This window comes from Carassius carassius, chromosome 11 (assembly GCF_963082965.1).
Source record: "Carassius carassius chromosome 11, fCarCar2.1, whole genome shotgun sequence".
In the NCBI taxonomy this organism is placed as follows: domain Eukaryota; kingdom Metazoa; phylum Chordata; class Actinopteri; order Cypriniformes; family Cyprinidae; genus Carassius; species Carassius carassius.
The window spans coordinates 1,162,353-1,187,117 of NC_081765.1; the positions used below are offsets into that span (position 1 = coordinate 1,162,353).

Here is a 24,765-nt window from a genome sequence, read left to right on the forward strand (position 1 = left end):
GTAAGTATGGATGGACCTAACTCGGATGAGTTTGATAACATGGAAGTTGTACAAATGTGGTTCAGTCAGGGTAAAAGATCTAGAAGGCCCAACTACAAGAGCTCCTTGTGCCCCGAAAAGGGATGTAGTCTAACTGTGCATTCACACTGCCACCATCGAGAGCATCAAAAATCGCACTGGTCGCTCTCCTAACAACGCTGTAGAAAGAATACGTAAACGCTCTGATGAAGATCGAATGCTTATCTTGTATTTAAAAGCAGCCGCAAAGCAAACAAGCTTGTTGATCTTGTGCAGACTAACCACATTAAATGTTGTGGATGAAGTATTAAGAGCCTTTACCTTATAATGTATAAAGCATCGTAAAAATACTCTGATGCAAGCAAAAATCCTGCATTGAAAATTTTACTTAAGTTAATATAATCAAGTATAAACATTACTTAATGTAAGTATAATCAGGGAAATTTGTTTCAAAGTAAACTGGGACTACTGTACTATTATTTATTATACCATTAGATTATTATTCCTATAACGTTACTGCACATCAGCAACTCACCAGGAACACAAACAATCTCAGACACCTGGAAAATGTGAAATGCTGTAGGCTGGATTAAAGTGTGCCACTAAAACAATCCTTACATTGACTGACTAATACATAGTTAGTCACAACAGTAGCCGTAGTGAAGTCATTTCATTTGTGATTTGCCAGTTACATCAATTATATAAAATCACAGCAAGTTGGAAGTTTATTTATCTAAAATGCAGATATTTAGGGCAGGTGTGAATACAGCAATCGCACCAAACAACTGTACCGAGACCCAGCTGAGGAGCTGGTTTCAGTCCGCTTCCAAACAAACTCTGGTACAGTTGAATGGCTAAACCAATGAATGGATGACCTTAGCACACGTGTTGTTTTGTTTACAGTTCCTGGTCCACTTGCAAAAAGGGCAGTGTGAAAGAGAAACCGGACCAAAGCAAGTGAACTAGTGGACTTTTCTGTTGTGAATACACCCTAAAAGTCTTTCCACAGAAAAAACACAAATAGGATCACACATCTACATTTTCTCAGGTGTATCTGTGTGATGGCAAATGAAATAAATACACTGAGCAAAATTACATTCTTCTTCCTGCACAGTGATTTTTAAAATTGCTCTATTTTGTAAACCTCTTGCCACACTGGTCGACACTTCGATTGCTTCCTAGAATGGATTTGCAAATGGCGTTTCAGGTCTCTTTGATATGTGAAACCCTTTTTACACTGTTGGCACGCAAACGGCTTTTCTCCAGTGTGTAGTCTGATGTGAATGTTTAGGTTTCCTTTTTGTGTGAAACTCATTCCACACTGTTGGCAGGTGTAAGGGCTCTCTCCAGTGGGAATCCTCATGTGTACTTCAAGGTTTCCTTTTCGACTGAAACTTTTTTTACACTGCTTGCAGGAAAAGGGGTACTCTCCAGTGTGAATTCTCATGTGGACATTAAGGTTTCCAAGTTGATCGAAACTCCTTCCACACTGAGAACACGTGTAAGGCTTCTCTCCTGTGTGAGTTCTCTGGTGGGAATTAAGAGTTGGTCTATGTGTAAAACTCCTTCCACACTGAGAGCATGTGTAAGGCTTCACCCCAGTATGAATTCTCGTGTGGCTTTCAAGGCTTCCTCTTCGAGTGAAACCTTTTCCACAGTGTCTGCAGATGAAAGGCTTCTCTCCCGTGTGGACTCTCATGTGGTACCTAAGGTTTTCTTTTCTGCTGTAACATTTTCCACACTGTTGGCAGGTGAATGCGCTGTCAGTGTGAATCCTCATGTGGACCGTAAAGGCTCTTTTTTGGGCAAAACTCTTTCCACACTGTTGGCAGGTGAAGGGCTTCTCTCCAGTGTGATCTCTCATGTGGATTTTAAGATGTTCATGTTGACTGAAACTTTTCCCACAGTGTTTGCAGGTAAAACGACCGCTAGATCCTGTCTTCTGAGCTCTTTTTCGTAAGGAAACTTTTTTTTTAGTCTGCGAGCGATTATGCTTTTCAGTTACAAAATCATGATGTTTGTCATCCTGCTCTTTCTCTTCCGTTTCATCCAGTTCTTGACTCTCCTCTTTCAGTGCAATCAGGTCTGAAGGGGAAAAAGAAATTTATAAGTTAACTCCAGTTTAATGTCACAAAACAGTGCCACAAAGAGAGAGGCGCAGAAAAGTGATGCGCAAAGAAAAAATGGTATTGCAAACTCAAACTAGACTGACACACAAAATAAAAGCAGCGTTGCAGATAAATTAATAGATATGACCATGGAAAATATGTATTGCAAAATCATTGCTTTTACTCTGTTTCATTTATATTTTGCAATTCTAAATTTTTTTTTGCAAAAAGCAAATTTATTTTCCTCAATACTTTAATTTTCGTTTGCAAAACTTTATTTTCATTTGCAAAACATCCCTAGGTTACGAATGTAACCCTAGTTCCTCGAAGGAACGAGACGTCAAAAGCGCTTTGGGGAAACGCCTTTGGCAAGATCAACTCTGAATATCGTGTGCAATCAGTCCAATGGAAGAGCGTGACGTCACAGGCGGGGTGACGTAGCGACCAGGAAGCTATAAAGGCACGTGCCACACAGCTGGCTTCAGCTTCGAGTAGGGAAGCAAGTGCCGGCAGGGGTGTCGGGAGTATGGCTCTGCGATGCAGCGTCTCGTTCCTTCGAGGAACTAGGGTTACATTCGTTACCTAGAGACATTCCTCTTCAGGAACTCGAGCTCCGTCAAAAGCGCTTTGGGGAACGATGTGCCAACGCTGCCAGACTACCAATCCCCTGCCTAGCGTTTATCTGATATATCTTGAATTGGCTCGAATGGAGCTTTGCAGAGAGCCTCTAACACCACGACCAAGTCCCACGGGGGAATACGGGACCGTACTGGAGGTCTCAGCCTCAGTGCACCACGGAGGAAATGTGTAATTAGGGGGTGCCTACCCACTGACTGACCATCGAAAGGGACGTGGTAAGCAGCTATGGCCGCCACGTACACCTTTAAGGTGGAGTGAGTTAACCCCGCAGAGAGCATAGCTTGTAGAAACTCAAGAACTGTACCAACTGGGCAGTTAACAGGGTCAAGCTGGCAGTCTCTGCACCATGAGGTGAAGAGTTTCCACCTCAGGGTGTACAGTTTCCTCGTAGAGGGAGCTCTGGATTCGAGGAGGATCTCAACAACCTCAGTTGAGAGACCGGAAGCTATGAACTGTGCCCCCTCAGGGGCCACACCCACAACTTCCACAGCTCCGGGCGAGGGTGGATTATTTTGCCCTGCGCCTGAGAGAGTAGATCTATCCTGATCGGAATTTCCCATGGAGAGCTGTCGAGGAGAGAGACCAGATCCGTGAACCATACTCGGCCCGGCCAGAACGGGGCTACTAGCAACAGACGGACCCCGTCCTGGCGTACTCTCGCCAGAACTCCCGGCAGCAGAACAGTGGGGGGAAAGGCGTACAGACGAAGCCTTGGCCAGGTCTGTGTCATTGCATCTAGTCCCAGTGGAGCTGGATGAACTAGAGAGGACCAGAGGGGACATTGGGATGTCTCTTGAGTCGCGAAGAGGTCCACCTGAGCTTTGCCAAATATCTGCCATATCTGCTTCACCACCTCGGGGTGAAGCATCCATTCCCCAGGCCTCGGCCCCGGTCTCGACAGCATGTCTGCTCCCACATTCAATCTCCCAGGAATATATACTGCTCTTAACGAGAGGAGTTTGCCCTGGGACCACAGGAAAATCTGGTATACCACCTTGTATAAGGGGCGTGAACGCAGACCTCCCTGGTGATTGATATAAGAGACCACCGATGTGTTGTCGATGCGCACCAACACATGACGGCCTCTCAGGTCTGGGAGGAAATATTTCAATGCTCGATACACTGCTGGCATTTCTAGACAATTGATGTGACATGTCAGATGGCGACCACTCCACAGACCGCGGGCAGGGTGGCCACTCATGACCGCACCCCAACCGGTGAGGGACACGTCTGTCGCTAGCGTTACACGGCAACCAAGAGCTCCCAACACCGGGCCCTGATTCAAGAACCAAGGTTTCTTCCATATGGCTAAGGCACGAAGGCATCGCCGCGTGACCTTGATAGTTCGTAATGGATTTCCCCTCGGGAAAAACCCCTTGGTCTTGAGCCACCACTGCAGGGGCCTCATGTGCAGGAGGCCAAAAGGTCAATGTCAATGTCACCTTTATTTATATAGCGCTTTAAACAAAATACATTGCGTCAAAGCAACTGAACAACATTCATTAGGAAAACAGTGTCAATAATGCAAAAATGATAGTTAAAGGCAGTTCATCATTGGATTCAGTTATGTCATCTCTGTTCAGTTAAATAGTGTCTGTGCATTTATTTGCAATCAAGTCAACGATATCGCTGTAGATGAAGTGTCCCCAACTAAGCAAGCCAGAGGCGACAGCGGCAAGGAACCGAAACTCCATCGGTGACAGAATGGAGAAAAAAACCTTGGGAGAAACCAGGCTCAGTTGGGGGGCTCAGTTAATGCAGCCTAAAAATCCTTTAACGGATTTGGATAATAAAAGCATATTAGTATGTTATGTGTATGCCAGGTTAAAGAGATGGGTCTTTTATCTAGATTTAAACTGCAAGAGTGTGTCTGCCTCCCGAACAATGTTAGGTAGGTTATTCCAGAGTTTGGGCGCCAAATAGGAAAAGGATCTGCCGCCTGCAGTTGATTTTGATATTCTAGGTATTATCAAATTGCCTGAGTTTTGAGAACGTAGCGGACGTAGAGGATTATAATGTAAAAGGAGCTCATTCAAATACTGAGGTGCTAAACTATTCAGGGCTTTATAAGTAATAAGCAATATTTTAAAATCTATGTGATGCTTGATAGGGAGCCAGTGCAGTGTTGACAGGACCGGGCTAATATGGTCATACTTCCTTGTTCTAGTAAGAACTCTTGCTGCTGCATTTTGGACTAGCTGTAGTTTGTTTACTAAGCGTGCAGAACAACCACCCAATAAAGCATTACAATAATCTAACCTTGAGGTCATAAATGCATGGATTAAGATTTCTGCATTTGACATTGAGAGCATAGGCCGTAATTTAGATATATTTTTGAGATGGAAAAATGCAGTTTTACAAATGTTAGAAATGTGGCTTTCTAAGGAAAGATTGCGATCAAGTAGCACACCTAGGTTCCTAACTGATGACGAAGAATTGACAGAGCAACCATCAAGTCTTAGACAGTGTTCTAGGTTATTACAAGCAGAGTTTTTAGGTCCTATAATTAACACCTCTGTTTTTTTAGAATTTAGCAGTAAGAAATTACTCGTCATCCAGTTTTTTATATCGACTATGCAATCCATTAGTTTTTCAAATTGGTGTGATTCACCGGGCTGCGAAGAAATATAGAGCTGAGTATCATCAGCATAACAGTGAAAGCTAACACCATGTTTCCTGATGATATCTCCCAAGGGTAACATATAAAGCGTGAAGAGTAGCGGCCCTAGTAGCCTTGAGGTACTCCATACTGCACTTGTGATCGATAGGTTACATCTTCATTCACTGCTACGAACTGATGGCGGTCATATAAGTACAATTTAAACCATGCTAATGCACTTCCACTGATGCCAACAAAGTATTCAAGTCTATGCAAAAGAATGTTGTGGTCAATTGTGTCAAACGCAGCACTAAGATCCAATAAAACTAATAGAGAGATACACCCACGATCAGATGATAAGAGCAGATCATTTGTAACTCTAAGAAGAGCAGTCTCAGTACTATGATACGGTCTAAATCCTGACTGGAAATCCTCACATATACCATTTTTCTCTAAGAAGGAATATAATTGTGTGGATACCACCTTTTCTAGTATCTTGGACAGAAAAGGGAGATTCGAGATTGGTCTATAATTAACTAGTTCTTTGGGGTCAAGTTGTGGTTTTTTGATGAGAGGCTTAATAACAGCCAGTTTGAAGGTTTTGGGGACATGTCCTAATGACAATGAGGAATTAATAATAGTCAGAAGAGGATCTATGACTTCTGGAAGCACCTCTTTCAGGAGCTTAGATGGTATAGGGTCTAACATACATGTTGTTGGTTTAGATGATTTAACAAGTTTATACAATTCTTCCTCTAAAAGGTATCACGTTGGACACACTGCCATGAGTCCTAACAGTCTCTGAAACTGCTTGACAGTGAGTGACTGGCCTTCTCTGACTCTCTTGACTGAGGTAAGGATTGACTCGATCCGAGCAGGAGACATACGTGCCTGCATTAGGGTTGTGCCGATAAAGGATAGTATCGTGTATTGACGATCGTCAGAGATATCGACATAAGCAGAATTATCTGTCGATAATCAAGACGATATTAGGCTAATTTTCCTATTAATGTATTAGATTATAATAATAATAACTATTATTTTTATTTTTATTAGGCTGCATATTATAATTCGGCTTTTAAACTGCCCAGCTATTTCACTTAATTTCACTGCCCGCATTTCACACACACACCTCGCATGCACAGGAGGATTAGAACATGTAGTCGGTGAAGTTTTAACGCTTTGACTCGGATAATTCGTTAAATCCATGAAATGAAAGAGATAGAAAACGACGAGTTGGTTTCCCACACATTTAATGGCTGGTATACGGCAACGCGCTCTTCTCATACATGAGAGATTAACTCTTTCTTGGTGTCACAAATAAAGTAAAGACAAAATAATTAACAAGGCGGCAGTGCGAATTTATCATCCATAGTGCATGGTTCTCACGTAGTCCTTTTCTTAAAGACTGATCACTTAACTTATAAAACACACATGTGGTGATGACGTAGAAGGACTACGTGAGAACCACTATGGATAATAAGTTCAATCTGCCGCCTTGTTATTATTTTCATGCACACCGCACTATAATGTGATGAATGCAAAATACATAGTTTTGGCCGTTACAAAGTCTCCATCCACAAACAGACGTACATCGTCTGCAGATATAAGGTATTTCATTGCACTTTAACAAGTAATCTAAACGGCCTATATACTGTATGTGCAATATATTAAACGAGCCCTCACTAACTGAGTTTAATGCCACAGTTATGTTATAATGCATCTCATTCTTGTTTCTGTGACGGTGCGTCAGACTCGTCATGAGGCGCGCGGTCCGGAGCGCTGTATGACTGATGCATCAGTTCAATTCAACTTTACTACAAATATATCAACTTACCTGTTTTAAATACTTTATATTTAAATGTTCGTTTATGCCCAATATTAGTGTTTAACTGTTGGACTTTAAATGAAATCTGCTATTGATTTTCACCGTTGACTGATTTTGCAGAACATTTAGACTGATAACATCCCTGCGCAGATGCGGACATGCGATATGACAGTTGCGTCCGACTATGTATGAACTAGCTGTTTTAAATACACTATTTTTATATTTAACGTTAGTTAAATCAGTCAGTATGTTTGAAAGTAAATTTTTTTTGATTATTGGTGACTCCATAGGCTCTCTCTCGCGCACCTGCGCGGTTTAAAACACCAAATAGTTATGTTATGACAAGAACAAAGAGTCTCTCTCTTGCTCCACCCATGCTCGATAATATTGTGTATCGTCGATCTCACGGGCTGACGATATGACGATTTGAAAAATAACCATATCGCCCAACACTAGCCTGCACTGTGGTCGAATCCCACACTACGCCTAGATAGGTGGTTCTCTGAACTGGAGAAAGTACACTCTTCTTGGCGTTCAGTCTCAAACCCAGCTCCCCCATATGGGCGAGAACGACACCTCGATGTCGAACCGCCATCTGCTTTAATTGAGCTAAAATCAACCAATATAGTCGATATAGTTCAAATTGCGGATGCCCTGCATACGGAGGGGTACCAGAGCCGCATCTACACATTTCGTGAACATGCGGGGTGAGAGTGCAAGGCCGAAGGGAAGTACTCGATATTGGTAAGCTTTGCCCCCGAAAGCGAACCTCAGGAACGTCCTGTGTCATGGAAGGATGGATATATGGAAGTATGCATCTTTGAGATCTATTGTGACAAACCAGTCCTCGGATCTGATTTAGCTACAACCTGTTTGACAGTGAGCATTTTGAACTTCAGTGACATTACTGAGAGGTTTAATTGATGTAAGTCTAAGATCGGACGCAACCCCTCATCCTTCTTTGGAACTATGAAATACCGGCTGTAAAACCCGGACTCCCTGTCTAGAGGAGGGACCACCTCGAGGAAACTCCACCTCCTTAATAGGGTATTCACTTCTTGTTCCATCACCAGAGCCTGCTGGGGGTGTAACCTCATTGAATATCGGCGGTGGACGGCCGAACTGAATACAGTAGCCTCTTTCTACTCAGTGCAAGACCCATTGAGATACATTTGGCAGTAGTTTCCACGCTGCTAAATAATGTACTAAGGGAATCAGTCTCTTGTGACTGATATCTGGTGTAAGAGGCCCCCGAAGGGGTGGCGAGCTTCCCAGCTCCGCTACGATCACGGGCGGACATAACTGGGAGTGACACTCGCGGGAGACCGCTGCGCCCTGAAACACTGGCAGGGTTGGCAGACCGGCCTCCAGAGGGCACTGGGGTGAGACGGGCACCGTATAATGAGGTGGACACCGCTCTACCCCAGTAGTGGCTACCCTCAGGGTCGCTGCGCCTCTGGCGCCAGGGCCTCTTTGTCGAGGACTTCCTAGCTTCGATAATTGCACGAAGGTCCGATTTTGCCTTGGAAGTCCCCAACTCAGAGGGGGAGCATGAGTGGAGACGCTCTGCTTTTGAGCCTCACGGTATGAGGAGCCTGCCTGTGGCGTGGGTATCTCCCGCCCAGATAACCCACGAGAGCGACGAGGGAGGAAACTCTGGACCGCCGCAGCCTGTTTGCGTGCCTCCTGGAACCTGTCGACGACGGTATTGACTGTGTCGACGAACAGGCCCGAGGCTTGAAGCGGGGCATCCAGGAAGCAGACCCTGTAACGCTCTCTTATCTAAGACAGGGTCAGCCATAAATGCCTCTCCGCGGCCACCAAGGCTGCAATAGACCGCCCAATCGAGCAAGTGGTCTCTTTGGTGGCGCGGAGGGAGAGATCAGCGGTCCGTGTAAGCTCTGCAATATCTTCAGACTTGATCAGTATGCGATTTGCAGCTTATTCCGGAAAAAAGGAGTCTATTATTGGACAATGAATTGGAAATAATTAGTCAGAAATTTACTGAATGCTTACAAACAAAAATTAAGGAATTTGCAGTGACAGTTAAACATAAAAAGAGAAAGTGTTCACTTCCCTGGCTCAGTGATGATATTAAACAGTTAATGAAATAAAGTGATAAGACAACTACGAAAAGCAAAGGCAGACTTTTTTATCACAATTATTAAAAATTGTCATGGAAACTCAAAAGCGACTTGGGATCAGATTAATAAATTAACAGGTAAAACTTCTAGTAATAATTCAATACAGCTAAAGAATAATGGCATGCTTTTGCAGGATCCAGCTGCTGTGGCACAGACACTAAATGAGTATTTTGTTGATTCTGTGGATACTATAGCTAAAAGTTTCCCTAAGAAATATAACAACTTACCTGTCATTACTTAAGATGTGTTAATTGAGCCCCCACTGTATCCAAAATCTGTATCTATATCCGATGTGGAAAAGGCAATTATAGAGCTTAAGTCTTCAAGAGCAAAAGATGTGTATGGGATGGATACACTTATGCTAAAACAAATAGGTCAGTCAATTAAGGGTCCATTAACACATATCATCAATGTGTCACTAGATCAAGGGAAATTTCCTGAGTCATGGAAAATTGCTAGTGTTATTCCTATATTTAAAGGTGGCAACTCCCTTCTTACATCTAATTACCGACCGATCAGCATTTTGCCAACAGTATCTAAAGTTTTTGAAAAATTGGTTGCTAAACAAATCATCAATCATCTTAATTGCAGTTCTTTTCCTTTGCACTCAATGCAGTTTGGGTTTAGGGCTTATCATTCTACAGAGACAGCAACATGTTATTTTCTGGAAAAGGTTAAATCAAATATAGACAAAGGAGGGATAGTGGGAGGAATATTTTTAGATCTTCGTGAAGCATTCGATACAGTTAACCATTCAGTTTTACTGCATAAACTTCATGCATTTAATTTTTCTTTAAAATTTATTAGTCTTATTAACTCATATCTTTTATCTCGTTCACAAAGTGTAAGAATTGACCAATATAATTCCACCCCCTTACTATTATCAATTACCATCTTTGTGTAAGAACTGTGACACTTTGATGTATGCAGACGACAGTTATTTTGGCCTATGGAAAATCTGCAGAGGAAGTTGCCTCTAAACTAACTGAGGCACATGTCAACTAAGTAAAAACAATCCTTCTGCAGCATGTATTAATCTTAGCTGATGTTAATTTCAGCATTTACTAAAACATTATTCAAATCAAAAGTTGTGTTTGTTAACATTAGTTTCTGATTAACATGGATTTATTTCAAGCCGGGTTCTTTCACCTTTTCCAAAGTAAAATTCAAGCACTTTCAAGTACATTTTCATTTTCATTTATCAACAGTGCGTAGAAAAGGTTCTATATTTTGTCCAACGAATGAAATTTAGAATGTGCCTAAGTACAAGAAAATCCGCATTTATTTATTTATAACGTGCGCACACAGTTCTTACGCACATGAGTAAGCAATCATTGTTGATAAATACCACATGTGCGTAAGTACCATGCTGGTTCACATTCATGGTCATTAGCATTCGGAAACGCCTCCAATTAACCATATATGGTGACAACACTTCACTTTAAAAATTACATGATTGTGTTTTTTCCTCACTGCAATAATGGCAAAGAGAGCAAAGAAGAGGAACTTCACAAACACAGAATTAGAGATACTTGTAAATGAAGTTGAATCCAACCAACAGATATTGTTTAGTTCATTCACTGCAGGAGGAATTACAAATAAAAGAAAAATGCTGCATGGGAGAATGTCACCAATGCAGTTAATTCCGTTGGGTCTGAGGAGAGAACTGTCCCAGAAATAAAAAAAAAATGGTTTGATATTAAAGTATTGGCTAAAAAGCGTGTCACAGCACAGACGAGAAATGTCCGCAACTGGAGGAGGACAGACAACAACGGAACTTTCCCCATTGGACAACCGCATAGCCTGAATCATCGGAGACACGGCTCTGTCCGGGATTACTAAGGACGGTGACACTGATGCTCTTGCGACAGAACAAACCGGGCCATCTAACACCCAAAGTGAAGGTAAAATAAACCAACTGGAATAGGATATTGTGTTTGCATACATTTTATTTCAATTTGTAAACTTTTAATGAAATCATTCATAGGATAAACTCAATTAAATTCATGTGAACATGTGTTTCCTTAATAGCGACACCCGTTGTGCCTGAGGAGATTGAAGAGCCGGGCCCATCAATTGCCCCTTCCATGCGCCGTGCGCCAAGAGTGCTGAGTGAGGCGGTGCTACAAAATCAAGAGGAAACAACAAAATCCATTAATGACCTAAAGGATCAACTGAGCAACATAACGAATGTATTGATTCAAATCAACGAGTCTCTGAAACAGATTGCCTCTTGCGCAAATACAATTGCTAATAAACCATAAACCGCTGATTAATGTGATTTCAGTTATTTGTTTCCACGAAGCTGCAAAACACAAAATGAAACAAAATGCACTCGACCAATGGCCAGACTTACCTAAAATGTCTGTATGATCCTCTGTCTTGCCTGAATGCCAGCGGCATTAGGAGGTGGCAGGGGCACTGCATCGGGCATAGGGCCGTCTGGTCTTGGGGGTTCCTGCAGAGGGATGCCCTGTCTGATGGCCAAGTTGTGTAGCACACTGCAAGCCATGATGATTTTGCATGCTTTTTCTGGCTGATACTGCAGTGTCCCTCCCGTGCTTGACAGACACAGCCATCGTCCTTTCAGCAGGCCTATTGCGTGCTCAACTGTGCTCCTTGAGCGTACATGGGCACGGTTGTATGCCTGTTCCTGCTCGGTCCTCAGGTTGGTTGGGGGGTCATTAGCCATGGCTTTAGCGGGTAACCTTGATCACCTAATGATGAAATAGTTTTAAGTAATTGTACATAGCCCTACAATAGCATTTTAAACATGTTGTAGCCTTAAATTCACCAATGAGCCAGCCATCCTCAACAGCGCTTTCTTGGAGACGCACACCCACAGAGCTATTCTGCAGAAAGAACGAGTCGTGTGTTCCTCCAGGCCACCGCGAAACGACGTTTAATAACAAATTTGTATCACAAATTATTTGCACGTTAACAGAATGAAACCATTTTCTATTTACATAATTAAATTAGTTGGTTGATGGTGCTTTTATGGCGATGTGGGTGCAGTCTATAGCTCCAATTATGTTTGGGAATCTAGCAATGTCATGAAAGTCCCGTTTTATTCCGGCTTGTTGAGGATTTCGATAAGGGAACTGGATGTAGGTTGGGGCCAAGGAAATAATTGCATCCAACACTGCCGGCATGATCCTACTCACTGATGGCTGGGATATACCACATATGTCTCCAACCACACGCTGAAATGTGCCAGTAGCTAAAAATCCAAGGGTGGACAGGAGTTGGATGTGCACGGGAATGGCTTTCGTGCGATTTGTTTCTCTCTCCAACACTGGTCCTAAATCGCGACACAAATCCAGCAGTACATTTTTGGGAAAGCGGTACCTACTTAGAAGCCACTCTGTGGTCTCGCCAAGCAGATCAGCGCGATCTTGGAAAACGCGCTCTCTGCGGAGCGCATTGTTTGCCAAGTCTTCCAATAACGCAAGATAAGCCATTGCAATGAGACAAATATATTTCACATCTGTCTTTTATAGGGTTTGACACCAATTAAGCATCGTGTTTAAAACTAGACAAATTATAAATTAAGCGTTTTAAAGGAAACACAGGACATATGTGGATTGCTTAATGCTTACTGTGACACTCTTAAATGCTTTTTATGTGTAGTGTCGCTATTCTACCACTAGATTATCTGCGTAAGCATGCTCAGAGGTGTGCTTATATTTACACACATTTCTACGTATAAGTACAACTTGGTGAATCCCACACTTTGTGTGAAATTGTTCTTACGCACTCACTACGCACAAATCGGTCCGTACGCACCATTGATAAATGAGGGCCCAGGACTTTACAACTGTGGCAGAGTACATGTTTACATGCATACTTGAGTTCTTCACTTTAGATGTTATTGTGCTAATATCAAATCACCTGTCTGGATTGCTTATAACATTGCCTAAAATAACCAACATACAATTAAAATAAATACATTAAAGAATTTACAGGGTATCTGCAGTATTTTTTATAATAAAATGTAAGACTTGTTTTAAACCTGCATAAATAAAATGAATACTACATGAACAGGGTAGGGCAATGTCTATGGTAACAAGACTATACTATAAAATGATTTACAGTTCAAAAACTCTTTACAAATAACTAAAGTTTTCTGTGGTGATAAACCTCACATTTCAGCCATTAATGTATAAACTATTTTAAGACAATGGATTAGGCTAAATCATTTGGATTTTAGAAGGCACTTTAGCTATTTTGGATTGTTGTAAACAAAATCAGCAAATTGCCAGCAGGTGGCGTTTTTGTAACGGTACGGAACTGTTTGTATGAATGTCCTTAAATTTGAGGTGACAATAACCATTAATGTCAATTATGTTTTTTGTGGGGGAAACGACACATTACATTCTTCAAAATTGTTCATTTTAGTAGCATGAAAAACAAGATGGTTATTCAATTTGGGATTAAAACAAGAAGAAAACGAGCAACAAACATTCCTGATGACTGAAACGGATGATTTCGCTGAATCTCCGTCTACACCGCAGAATTAATTTCTTGTTTACATTGTTTCTGCTGTTTATGATGACAATATTTGATAGAGTACAGAATACCTTCAGTGATTGCATGATCTGAACACAACTGTAGCGTTCTGGGCCCGGTTTTTCAAAAGTAATCTACTAGGATTTTGGATAACGGATCCAAAATTCAAACGAAAAAAAAGAGAAATTAGATCACGTAATTCAATTTTGGTTGTGATCCGGATCAAACCTTTAGTTTGGGTTTTTTTTAGAACTTTTTTGTAGGATTTGGATCACTTTGATCCAAAAAATCTGGATTAAACTGATCCCATCAGAAGGGTGGATTCAGCATGGATTTCATGGCCAAGATGTAATGAAAACTTGTATCAAATAATACTATATTTGGAGCATGCAAACGCCTCTTAAGAACTCTATTTTAACTCTGCCTGCGCCGGTGTATTTTTGCTGTTAGAAAAGGAGTCATCAGCCATGGTAGGAGTGGGTAGGCACTGTCTCCTAATATTATGCCATCCGGTCGGTTGGTTTGGAGGTCTCTATATAGAGCGCTCTCCCTCAGGATGCGTGCATCATGGACAGACCCAGGCCACTTGACAACGCAGTTGGTGATGATGAGGTCAGCATCACACACAAGTTGGACATTGATGCTGTGCCTCCCCTTTCTGTTTATAAACTCCCATTCATTCTCACGAGGTGCTTGTAAATGCACATGTGTGCAGTCGATTGCTCCAATAGTATTGGGCATATTCCCTAAAAGAAAAAACTGTGCTTGGCCTGGGCAATCTGGTTGTCCTTTGGAAAAGAAACAAATTAATTGACCAGGCTGGCCAGTGCGATTGACACATCTCTCACCACATCACACACAGCTGATTTCACCACTCCCATATAGTCACCAACAACTTGATAGAAAGTCCCAAATGAATAAAATCGGAGAGCAATGAGGATCTGGTCTTCCACAGACAGACCGTGACTCCTTTGGGTTCTGTGTTGAAGTTTTGGCCTGAGTGGGTTCACAAGGTACTCTATATCAGCCTTCCCAAAGCGAAACCGTACATACAGCTCCTCAGTGGTGTATTGCTCCAGTGGCTTGGTACGTTCAACATACACCCTTTGATGGTATCCTCTCCTGGCAAAGTGGTGGTGGCGGTGGACAACACCTGCCATTTCACTGTCTCTCTGTGAATCATCTGGGAAAGGCTGCTTTATATGCAGTGTAGTTGGTCTTTTCAAACAAACCTATTACAACTGATTAGTTTTGACTTGCGTTCAATTGAGGCAATTGGACCCAAGGCCTATAATTGATGAACAATGTTCACTATAGTAAAGCAACGGAACCATGGACTCAAGAAGCTGTAACTTCACTGCTGCTGAAACCAATGCACTACTAGAGGGTGCTCGGTGCCATTATGGAACCATAGTGGGAAGTTTTAATTCTGCTAAGGATACCAACAAAAAGAAAAATGATGTTTGGATTTTAATCACAGAAAATGTGAATGCCATAGGGTCTGGCCAGAGGAGGACCACAGACCAAATCAAATTGCGGTGGAAGAATCTTAAGGCCAGGGCAACAAAGGACCATGCTGAAGCCAAAATGTCCTCGACATCATTGGAGGTGAGAAGTCGCAAGATCTCCATGGTATTCAAGGTGTTGTAGGGGATGGCGAGCCTTGGATTGAGGAGGAGGAGGAGAATCTGCCAGTTCCTCCTGAGGCTGATCCAGAGAGTGTATTTATATTGAATCTCAGCTCTGTTCCTGAGGAAGAAGCTGGATCCTCATTGGTTGAGCCAGTGGTAGTTGCCACAAGATCTCCGAGGAAAGGCTTGAAGCGCCCTTCATCAAACAAAGATGATGATTACAAGGCACTTCTGCAAAAAGAGACTGAAAGGGCAGAAGCACAGCTTCGTCTGGCAGAGGAACAACTGACTCTGACCAAAATGCAGCAAACCAAGGCCAGACTTGAGATCCGCCTCCTAAAGGCTACGCTCAGACAAGCTGGTCTCTCCACATCAGATGAGGAAGTCTGAAATTATTGTGGAGTATTTGACATTAAGTCTTATTTTTTAATTCAATACATCTATACTTGACACTTGTTATAAATATCCTCAATGTACAGTGTTTGTGTTGTAGGTCTCAGATGAGCGGACTGCTGGAAGAGGATGGGGTGGGGTTTTTCTTGTTTTTAGTTTTTTTTTAAATGTGTGGGTTATCCTTTCAAATAAAAATAAACTTGATTAAAATTCCCAATAAAAATCCCAATAAAATTGACCCCACACTGGCTATTCTACTTGTTGCTCTTTACATATCTATAGTTCTACATTGTGATTTCCTATCCTGTTTGAGCACTGGTTATCCAGATTTGGTGATCTGGCTCCAAAAGTAAGATGGATTACGTGATCACGGATCGCAAAAAAAGGATTACTAAATCCGGATCAATTTTATCCGGATTAAACCTTTTGAAAAACTGGGCCCTGAGGATTTTTCCTCACTGGTGACTTATCTGCGCTCAAAACCGTGTGTGATGTGTTATAATGCTAACCTTGGGGAAAACACCTGCATAAAGAAACTGTTGCACTGTGAGCAGATCTTAAACAAATGCCACAAACAACACTTTTCATTAATTTTCACTTTAATCACGACAGTCTTTAAGATTTAGTTTAACTGAGAAGGGGAAATATCTGTTTACCTTTTATATGGCTTGAAAGCACAAACTCTTCCATGAAAAAAAAAAAACACTTAACAGGAGGTTACTCAAATATTTAGTTCTCATTTTAACCAAAATGTTCAAGCCATTGCTGACTGAAGCAGCAAGCTCAGTCACACATTCGTAAAGATTTTACTACAGCCACAAACACATACTCCAGAGGAGCTGCTGATATCATGAAGAAATAAAGATGAACTATTCAGTAAGAAAGCTAATTATGAAACCAATGGAACTGCATTTTCAAGCACTTCATCAAAAATCCATGCATTATTCAAACCTTTAAAACACTGCATTAAGATTCAAACACCCGTACGAACACTGAAAATGAAAAGTGTCATTAATCACCATGTCATTCCAAACCTGTAAAAGCTTTGTTCATCTTCAGATCACAATTTAAGATATTTTGGATGAAAACCCTGCACAAGGCTTGTAGACTGCCAAGAGAAATACACCGTCATGGTCCAGAAAAGTATGAAAGACGTCATCAGAACAGTCCATCTGCCATCAGTAGTTCAACCGTAACGTTATGAAGCGATGAGAATACTGTTTGTGTGTGAAGAAAATGAAAATAAAGACTTTATTCAACTATTTTTCTCCTATGTGTCTGTCCGCATCATCTTGGCACCATTTTGGAGAACATCCACTGAACGCACGCAGCTTACACGACCGGCCAAATCATGTGTTCATCATGCTCGGGGACAAAGAGCTGTGCAAACAATCTTACTTTAGTTTTACTTGTGATTATGAAAACATGATAATCAAGAAAAAAAATATGCAGATTCTGACATTCCTGATTTAATTATTTACAATAATTTACAATTCCAACAACATATGTTTGCATACACACATATATATTCTTTTCTTCCTTTTATTTGTTTTTGTATATTAAGCCTATAGTTCAGTATGTTCATATTTAAACTCCTTTCACACGGAGCGTTGATCCCAGAAAAGGGTCATAACATTTGCTGGAGTGAATGTAAACAAGGACTGATCCCAGGATGGGGAGCTAATAAACATCTCTGAGATCAGTCACAAAACGTGCCCTGTGTAAACAAGATTCACAAAGGAATAATTATCTGCATTTTATTGCACATTATTTACAGTTTGCCATGCGTTATTTGAAAGTTGAGCTTTTATGCAGACTCACTTCAAGTCTCAAAAGGTTTTTATGATGCATAATTAATTTAAACAGTTATGTCTTAAAGGGTTAGTTCACCCAAAAATCTAAATTATGTAATTAATAACTCACCCTCATGTCTTTCCAAACCCGTAAGACCGCCGTTCATCTTCAGAACACAGTTTAAGATATTTTAGATTTAGTCTGAGAGCTCTCAGTCCCTCCATTGAAGCTGTGTGTACGGTCTACTGTCCATGTCCAGAAAGATAAGAAAAACATCATCAAAGTGGTCCATGTGACATCAGAGGGACAGTTAGAATATTCTGAAGCATCGAAAATACATTTTGGTCCAAAAATAGCAAAAACTACGACTTTATTCAGCATTGTCTTCTCTTCCGTGTCTGTTGTGAGAGAGTTCAAAACAAAGCAGTTTGTGATATCCGGTTCGCGAACGAATCATTCGATGTAACCGGATCTTTGTGAACCATTTCACTAAATCGAACTGAATCGTTTTAAACGGTTTGCGTCTCCAATACGCATTAATCCACAAATGACTTAAGCTGTTAACTTTTTGAATGTGGCTGACACTCCCTCTGAGTTAAAACAAACCAATATCCCGGAGTAATTCATTTACTCAAACATTACACTGACTGAACTGCTGTGAAGAGAGAACTGAAGATGAACACCTAGCCGAGCCAGATAACGAACAAAAACCTACCTTGAAAAGGAAAAAACAGAGAAGAGATTAGTTCCTGTGTGGTCTGAAGACTCAATTGAAGAGTTGAGGGGATGCTTTGAATGTACCGACTGGGAACTGTTTAAATCCGAGTGTACTGATGTAGACGATCTTACTGAAACTGTGACTAATTATATTGTATTTTGTGAAGATTTGGTCATTCAAATGAAACCTTGTATAGTTTTTCCGAATAATAAGCCTTGGATCACTAAACAAGTCAAAAACTCGATTAATCGAAGGAATACTTATTTTAAACAAGGTGATAGTATTCAGTACAAGGAGGCTAACAAACTAGTTAGAAATGAGGTGAAATTAGCAAAATTACGGTATAAGGAAAAGATAGAAACTATGTTTACAAATGGGAAGTCTCATGTAGCCTGGGATGGAGTAAAGTCTATAATTGGAATTAAACCGAAGAATAAATGTATTACTTTAGGAGGGAAATCTGATCATGAATTAGCTGATGATTTTAACTTTTTACACACGTTTTGATAATCATGACTTTTCAAAAGATTTATCTGATTATTGTGGGAATTCAATGACTCAGAATACTACTGTTAAATGTTGATGTACGTAGTTGTTTTGGTCAGGTTAAGGTTGGGAAAAGTCCAGGCCCTGATCATATTGGTGGTAGGCTGTTGAGGAATTGTGCAGAGCAGCTTTCAGGGATTTATTCATTTAATTTTAACGAATCATTAAAACTTTCTAAAGTCCCTCGTCTATGGAAAGATGCCATTGTGGTGCCAATAGCGAAAAAAGAAATTCTCCTTCTCTTAAAGATTATAGGCCTGTTGCATTAACCTCTTTGGTTAGGAAATCTTTTGAAAAAATAATAAGGAAGGAGATTTTAGCCTCAACACAGTCAGCACGTGACCCTATGCAGTTTGCATATAGATCTGGTAGAGGAGTTGATGACGCCCCTTGTACCCTACTGAATATGAGTTTAAGACATTTGGAAGGAAAAAAGAATCATGTGCGTTTGCTATTTATTGATTTTTCTTCTGCTTTTAATTGTGTTCAGCCTTTTATCTTGGCAAAGAAATTGAGAGATAACTTTCATTTAGATTTAAACATTGTGCGTTGGTTTAAATCACTTTTTAACCAATAGATCCCAAAGAGTATGTGTCAATGGAGTGTTGTCCAATGTATTATTGTCTTCCACAGGTACCCCACAGGGTTGCGTTTTGTCCCCTCTTTTGTTTTCTTTATATACTGACGATTGTCGTAGTATTTTTAATGGGAGACACATTGTTAAATTTGTGGATGACTCCGTGATTGTGTCTCTTATTAATGAGTTTGAATCAGATTCTGGTCCAGTGACAGATCATTTTATCCAATGGTGTGATGCTTCATTTTTAAATATTAATGCTTCGAAAACAAAAGAGATGTTCATTGATTTTCGTAAGAAGAGCTCTGTACCTGTGTTGCCCTCTGTCATAAAGGGACATCAGGTAGAAGTGGTTACCCAGTACAAATATTTAGGGACTGTACTTGATGATAAATTACAATTTGAGGCAAACACTGATATTATTAGAGGAAAAGCTCTTCAGCGTATGTATTTTTCTAAGGAAACTTCGATCCTTTAACATGGATGTTTCTTTTATGAAAATGTTTTATACTTGTTTTATTGAAGTGGTTTTAAGTTTTTCTATTATTTGTTGGTATGGTAATCTTAATGTTAAGAATAGGAGGAAGTTGTCAAGCATAGTTATAATGTGCTGTAAGATCGAATTAAAGACTATTACACAAATCTATGAGCATAGGATGACTAGGAAGGGCCAGTTAGTCCTTTCCGATGTCACTCATCCACTGTGTGTTGATCTTCAACTACTTCCTTCAGGACTGAGATTTAAACTCCCCTTGTGTAAATCAAATAGATATAGAAATTCATTTATACCTGCTGCAATTAGGTTTTTAAATGAGTTATTGTAATTTGTGTGTTGTGTTGTTATATGTATGTGTATGTGTATACTGCTGTCTACACAAAGAACTGCCCTTGAGGACAATAAAGTTTAATCAATCAAAAAGACTGACTTGTTTGTTTGAACTCAGAGCGAGTGTCAGCCACATTAAAAAGTTAAAAGCTTAAGTCATTTGTGAATTAATGCGTATTAGAGATGCGAACCATTTAAAACGATTCAGTTTGATTTAGTGAACTGGTTCAAGAAGATCCGGTTACATCGAATGATTCGTTCGTGAACCGGATATCACAAACTGCTTTGTTTTGAACTCTCTCTCACAACAGACACGGAAGTAGTGATGGGAAGTTCGGATCATTTTACCGACTCAGACTTTTGAGTCTCGTTCAGCAAAATGAACGAATCTTTTTTCGAGTCATTTCGTACATTTCGTTCATTTTAGCAAAATGTAATGAAAATGTTATGTGTTACTTCCCCAACACACCTAGTACTTACGCAAACGTTGATCACACTAAAAACAATACAAAACTAAAATGCTATAAGATACAGAAAAAATTCCTTCTTTACCTGGGTCTTCAGTCTGTGATTAGCTCACCTCACCTCTTATCTGACAAGAGTCCTCGGGTTTAAGTCATTCCTTAATCACGTGACAGACCCATACGCAAAACTAACGCAGTCTTGAGCCGGAAAGAGAATTGATTAGTTTATCTCATGAGTCTTTCGGGTCTCGGGTCGAGTTTGACTCGTTCCTTAATCACGTGACAGACCCATACGCTATTTCTGACATTTCTGTCACTGTGTTTTTGTTACTGTTTGTTGAGGATCTGTGGTTTGTTATTATTTTATAAATAAATAAAACCCTGTTATAAATAAAATATTGATTAATTTGTCTTTTTGACTGTCTATCAGTAAATAAACACTAGGCTATATAATAATATAATAATTCAAGCTTACAATAGAAAGTATTTATAGACTAGTTTGTTCATTTTTACTCCAATTTTGAGTTTGCTGGTATAATAATTGCTTTTCCTAGGCAGACTTGACATATTGGTGTAATATATGTATAAGAAGATTGCTCAAAAAAGGACATAATGACATATTAAAAGCAAATAAAATTTTGAATTTGAATGATTAATGTTAGTTTAAAACATTAAGGTTATGATAACTTCAGCTTTAACAGTTTTAACCCAGCTCAGAGTGAGGAGGATACTTCAGATCCAGTGCAGGGGCCATGTTTTGGGAAGACTTTGACGAGAGGGTAGCAAGCTTGAGGCCTTCTGCTACCTCTTCTAAGACCTCAGATGCTATAAAGGTGCAGGCCTACCTTGCAGAGCCACTCTTACCCCGCACATCAGACCCTCTGGCCTGGTGGAGGAGATGTTCACCAGGATACAAAAGCCTTTCTGAAGTCACAAAGACAAGACTTTGCATTGTGGCCACATCTGTGCCATCTGAAAGAATTTTTTCTAAAACTGGGCAGATTATCTCAGAGAGAAGAAACAGACTCAGCCCATCCAAGGTCCGGGAGCTTGTTTTTATTAATGCAAACATGCCTTAAAGCAAGTCCTAAAAATATAGCCACAGTGTGTTATTTATTTTAAAGCTTATTTATTTTTATTTATTTAGAAAAAGACTAGCTTGTTGTGCAATATTTTTGTTGTTGTTGTGATTTTAAAGGTAATTTGTTATTGTTATAAGGCTCCGTAGCTTTAGTATCTCTTCATTTTCATTTATTTTTATTTAAATGGTTTAAAATTATTTGGGGAAAGGTTATCCTCTTTGATATAAAGTTTTTATTTTGGCACAAAAGTGTTATTTATTTTCAAATGTATTCATTTTAAATTATTATATAAAAAAAGCAAAGCTTGTTGTGCAATATTTAGTTTTTCTTTTTTTTATATTGTACTTTTAAAGTTCATTTGTTAAGGTTATTAGACCCTGTGGCTTTATTATCTTTTAGTTTTATCTTTATTATACTTTTATTATTTTGATTTTATTTGGAATAGTTGTCCTCTTTGTTACAAAGCTTTTCTGGCACAAAAATAAACAATAAACAACAATTCAAAAGTATGTACACAGTGTTTTTTAATGTTTATAAAGTGTCATATGTTACAAAAGTATGGTTTATACAGACAATCTGATTTAATAATCACTCTAGCCAATGTTGTCACATCACGGGACAAAAGAACGAACAACCCGAAGAACCGAAAGATGAACTAATCAATTCTCTCTCCGGCTCAATACTGCATTCTTTTACTGTCTATGGTTTTAGCGTATGTGGCTGTCACGTGATTAAGGAATTACTCGACCCGACCCGAAGACTCATGAGATGAACTAATCAATTCTCTTTCAGGCTCATATTGCATTGGTTTTAGCGTATGTGGCTGTCACGTGATTAAGGAACGAGTCAAAAACCCGATAGACCCGAACTATGAACTAATCAATTCTCTTTCCGGCTCAGACTGCATTGGGTAAGCGTATGTGGCTGTCACGTGATTAAGGAACGAGTCAAAAACCCGATAGACCTGAACTATGAACTAATCAATTCTCTTTCCGGCTCAAGACTGCATTGACTGACAGGTGAATCACTACTACTAGAACAGAGCCTATAGAATACTGCGCATGCGCGACTGAACGAATCACTCCCCGAGACGACTCGTTCTTCCTGAGTCACATTAAAGATTCGTTCAAAATGAACGAATCGTTCAAGAACGACACATCACTACACGGAAGAGAAGACAATGCTGGATAAAGTCGTAGTTTTTGCTATTTTTGGACCAAAATGTATTTTCGATGCTTCAAAATATTCTAACTGACCCTCTGATGTCACATGGACTACTTTGATGATGTTTTTCTTATCTTTCTGGACATGGACAGTAGACCGTACACACAGCTTCAATGGAGGGACTGAGAGCTCTCGGACTAAATCTAAAATATCTTAAACTGTGTTCTGAAGATAAACGGAGATCTCACGGGTTTGGAACGACATGAGGGTGAGTTATTAATGACATCATTTTGCTATCTGGGTGAACTAACCCTTTAAAGGAAGATCTTGTGGAAACTTTCAATAATGCTGTCACCTATAACAAATGTGCTTTAAAATGAAATTTCTTATACAATACTGTTGACATTGAAAAATACAAAGCCTGTATACAAATGAAGTTGTATACAATTGAAATGGTAATCATTTAACAAATATTTTCACGTTTTATTAACTTTTATGTCATGTTTGCTTGTTCTTCATTATATGATGTCTTCACGTTGCTGTGTTGCACTAGACATTAACTGCATTACTGACTTTACTCTCTCACATGAATAAAGTCAATCTCATGAATCCCAAATCTTCTTCTCTGTAGAGGTCGACACTTTAATGAGGATCAAATGAGTTCAGCTTTGAGAATGAAAACCAACCTGTCTGTTCTCGTTTCACTGTGATTGGATCTTCAATCGTAAGGTCTTCTCTCTCCTCTTTAATTAAAGCCAGCGTTATAATCCTGTGACACGTGGATCTCAGTCACTTCGGCAAGACTTTTCTGCCTTTGGACACTCTGTCATGTTTAAGATGAGACAAATTAAGAGACAGAAAAATAAATCCAAACCACATCTCTGTGGGCGTCTCAATCAGCTCTAGTTCAGGTGTCAGTGCACTGGCGAGAGAGGCAGCTGGATTAAATGGTCTGATTAGCAAAAAACAAACAAACAAGCAAACAAATCAAAACTAAAACTGAAACACCTCTTTAGCCGAATCGCAACAGATACAGGAGCGCGGCGCGGCCTTGTGACGTCAAACTGCCAAACCAAAACAAAGGTCCCGTTTGAAAAAAAAAAAAACCATTCACTAAATTCCAGGAGTTTCATTACCACGTAAAATTGGCGTTTAACGCTTTCTTCTTTTTTTCTTTTTTGCGGGTGCATTTTCGATCAACTCCGATGGATAATGAATGATAAAAGCGTCTGCGATGGTTAATAAGGGGGAAAACAGTCATTCAGATTAAAACATTCATCTAGATAAAAAACGCATATCTTTCGCCAAGCATTCAAATAACGTATCTCATATTTTTGATATATATCTGATCAAATGTGTATTATTATTTTTTAGCTTGGGTTAAACTATTTTATTTTACTTGGTTGGAACAGCAGCTATGCTAATGATGTCTCTATTTGTTTCGGATTTACACAAGCTCCAGTCTGGATCCAGAACACCTGAGAAGAGATGATGCTGACCCTCAGAGGACCCCAGATGATGCTAACCCTGAATCAACAACAGAACTAACAAATTTAGCAAGTTTTATTGCATCATATAATAATTGCTGTTAATAGTGTTCATCGTCTGTTTGATTATAACTATAATTGAATTTTCCATACATTTCTGCCATATGCACATAAACTGATTGTCACCACTGATAAGCTATTACTAAATATTGTAGAAACTTAATTTACTGTAAAGTTG

General features: G+C 39.9%; 1 protein-coding gene across 1 annotated transcript; it reads right to left on the reverse strand.

Annotated features, from left to right (window-relative positions):
• Positions 1-763: 763 nt before the first annotated feature.
• On the reverse strand, positions 764-23,972 carry LOC132152350 (gastrula zinc finger protein XlCGF8.2DB-like). Its single transcript, XM_059561117.1, has 2 exons — positions 23,727-23,972; positions 764-2,103 (listed from the first exon to the last, which is right to left on the reverse strand). Exon 2 carries the CDS (start codon positions 1,880-1,882, stop codon positions 1,139-1,141), a length of 744 nt encoding a protein of 247 aa, XP_059417100.1. The 5' UTR covers positions 1,883-2,103; positions 23,727-23,972; the 3' UTR covers positions 764-1,138.
• Positions 23,973-24,765: the final 793 nt, after the last annotated feature.

Excerpts from the sequence above, each read along its gene's own strand:
- LOC132152350 (XM_059561117.1), bottom strand. The coding sequence starts at position 1,882 with ATGAGAGATCACACTGGAGAGAAGCCCTTCACCTGCCAACAGTGTGGA.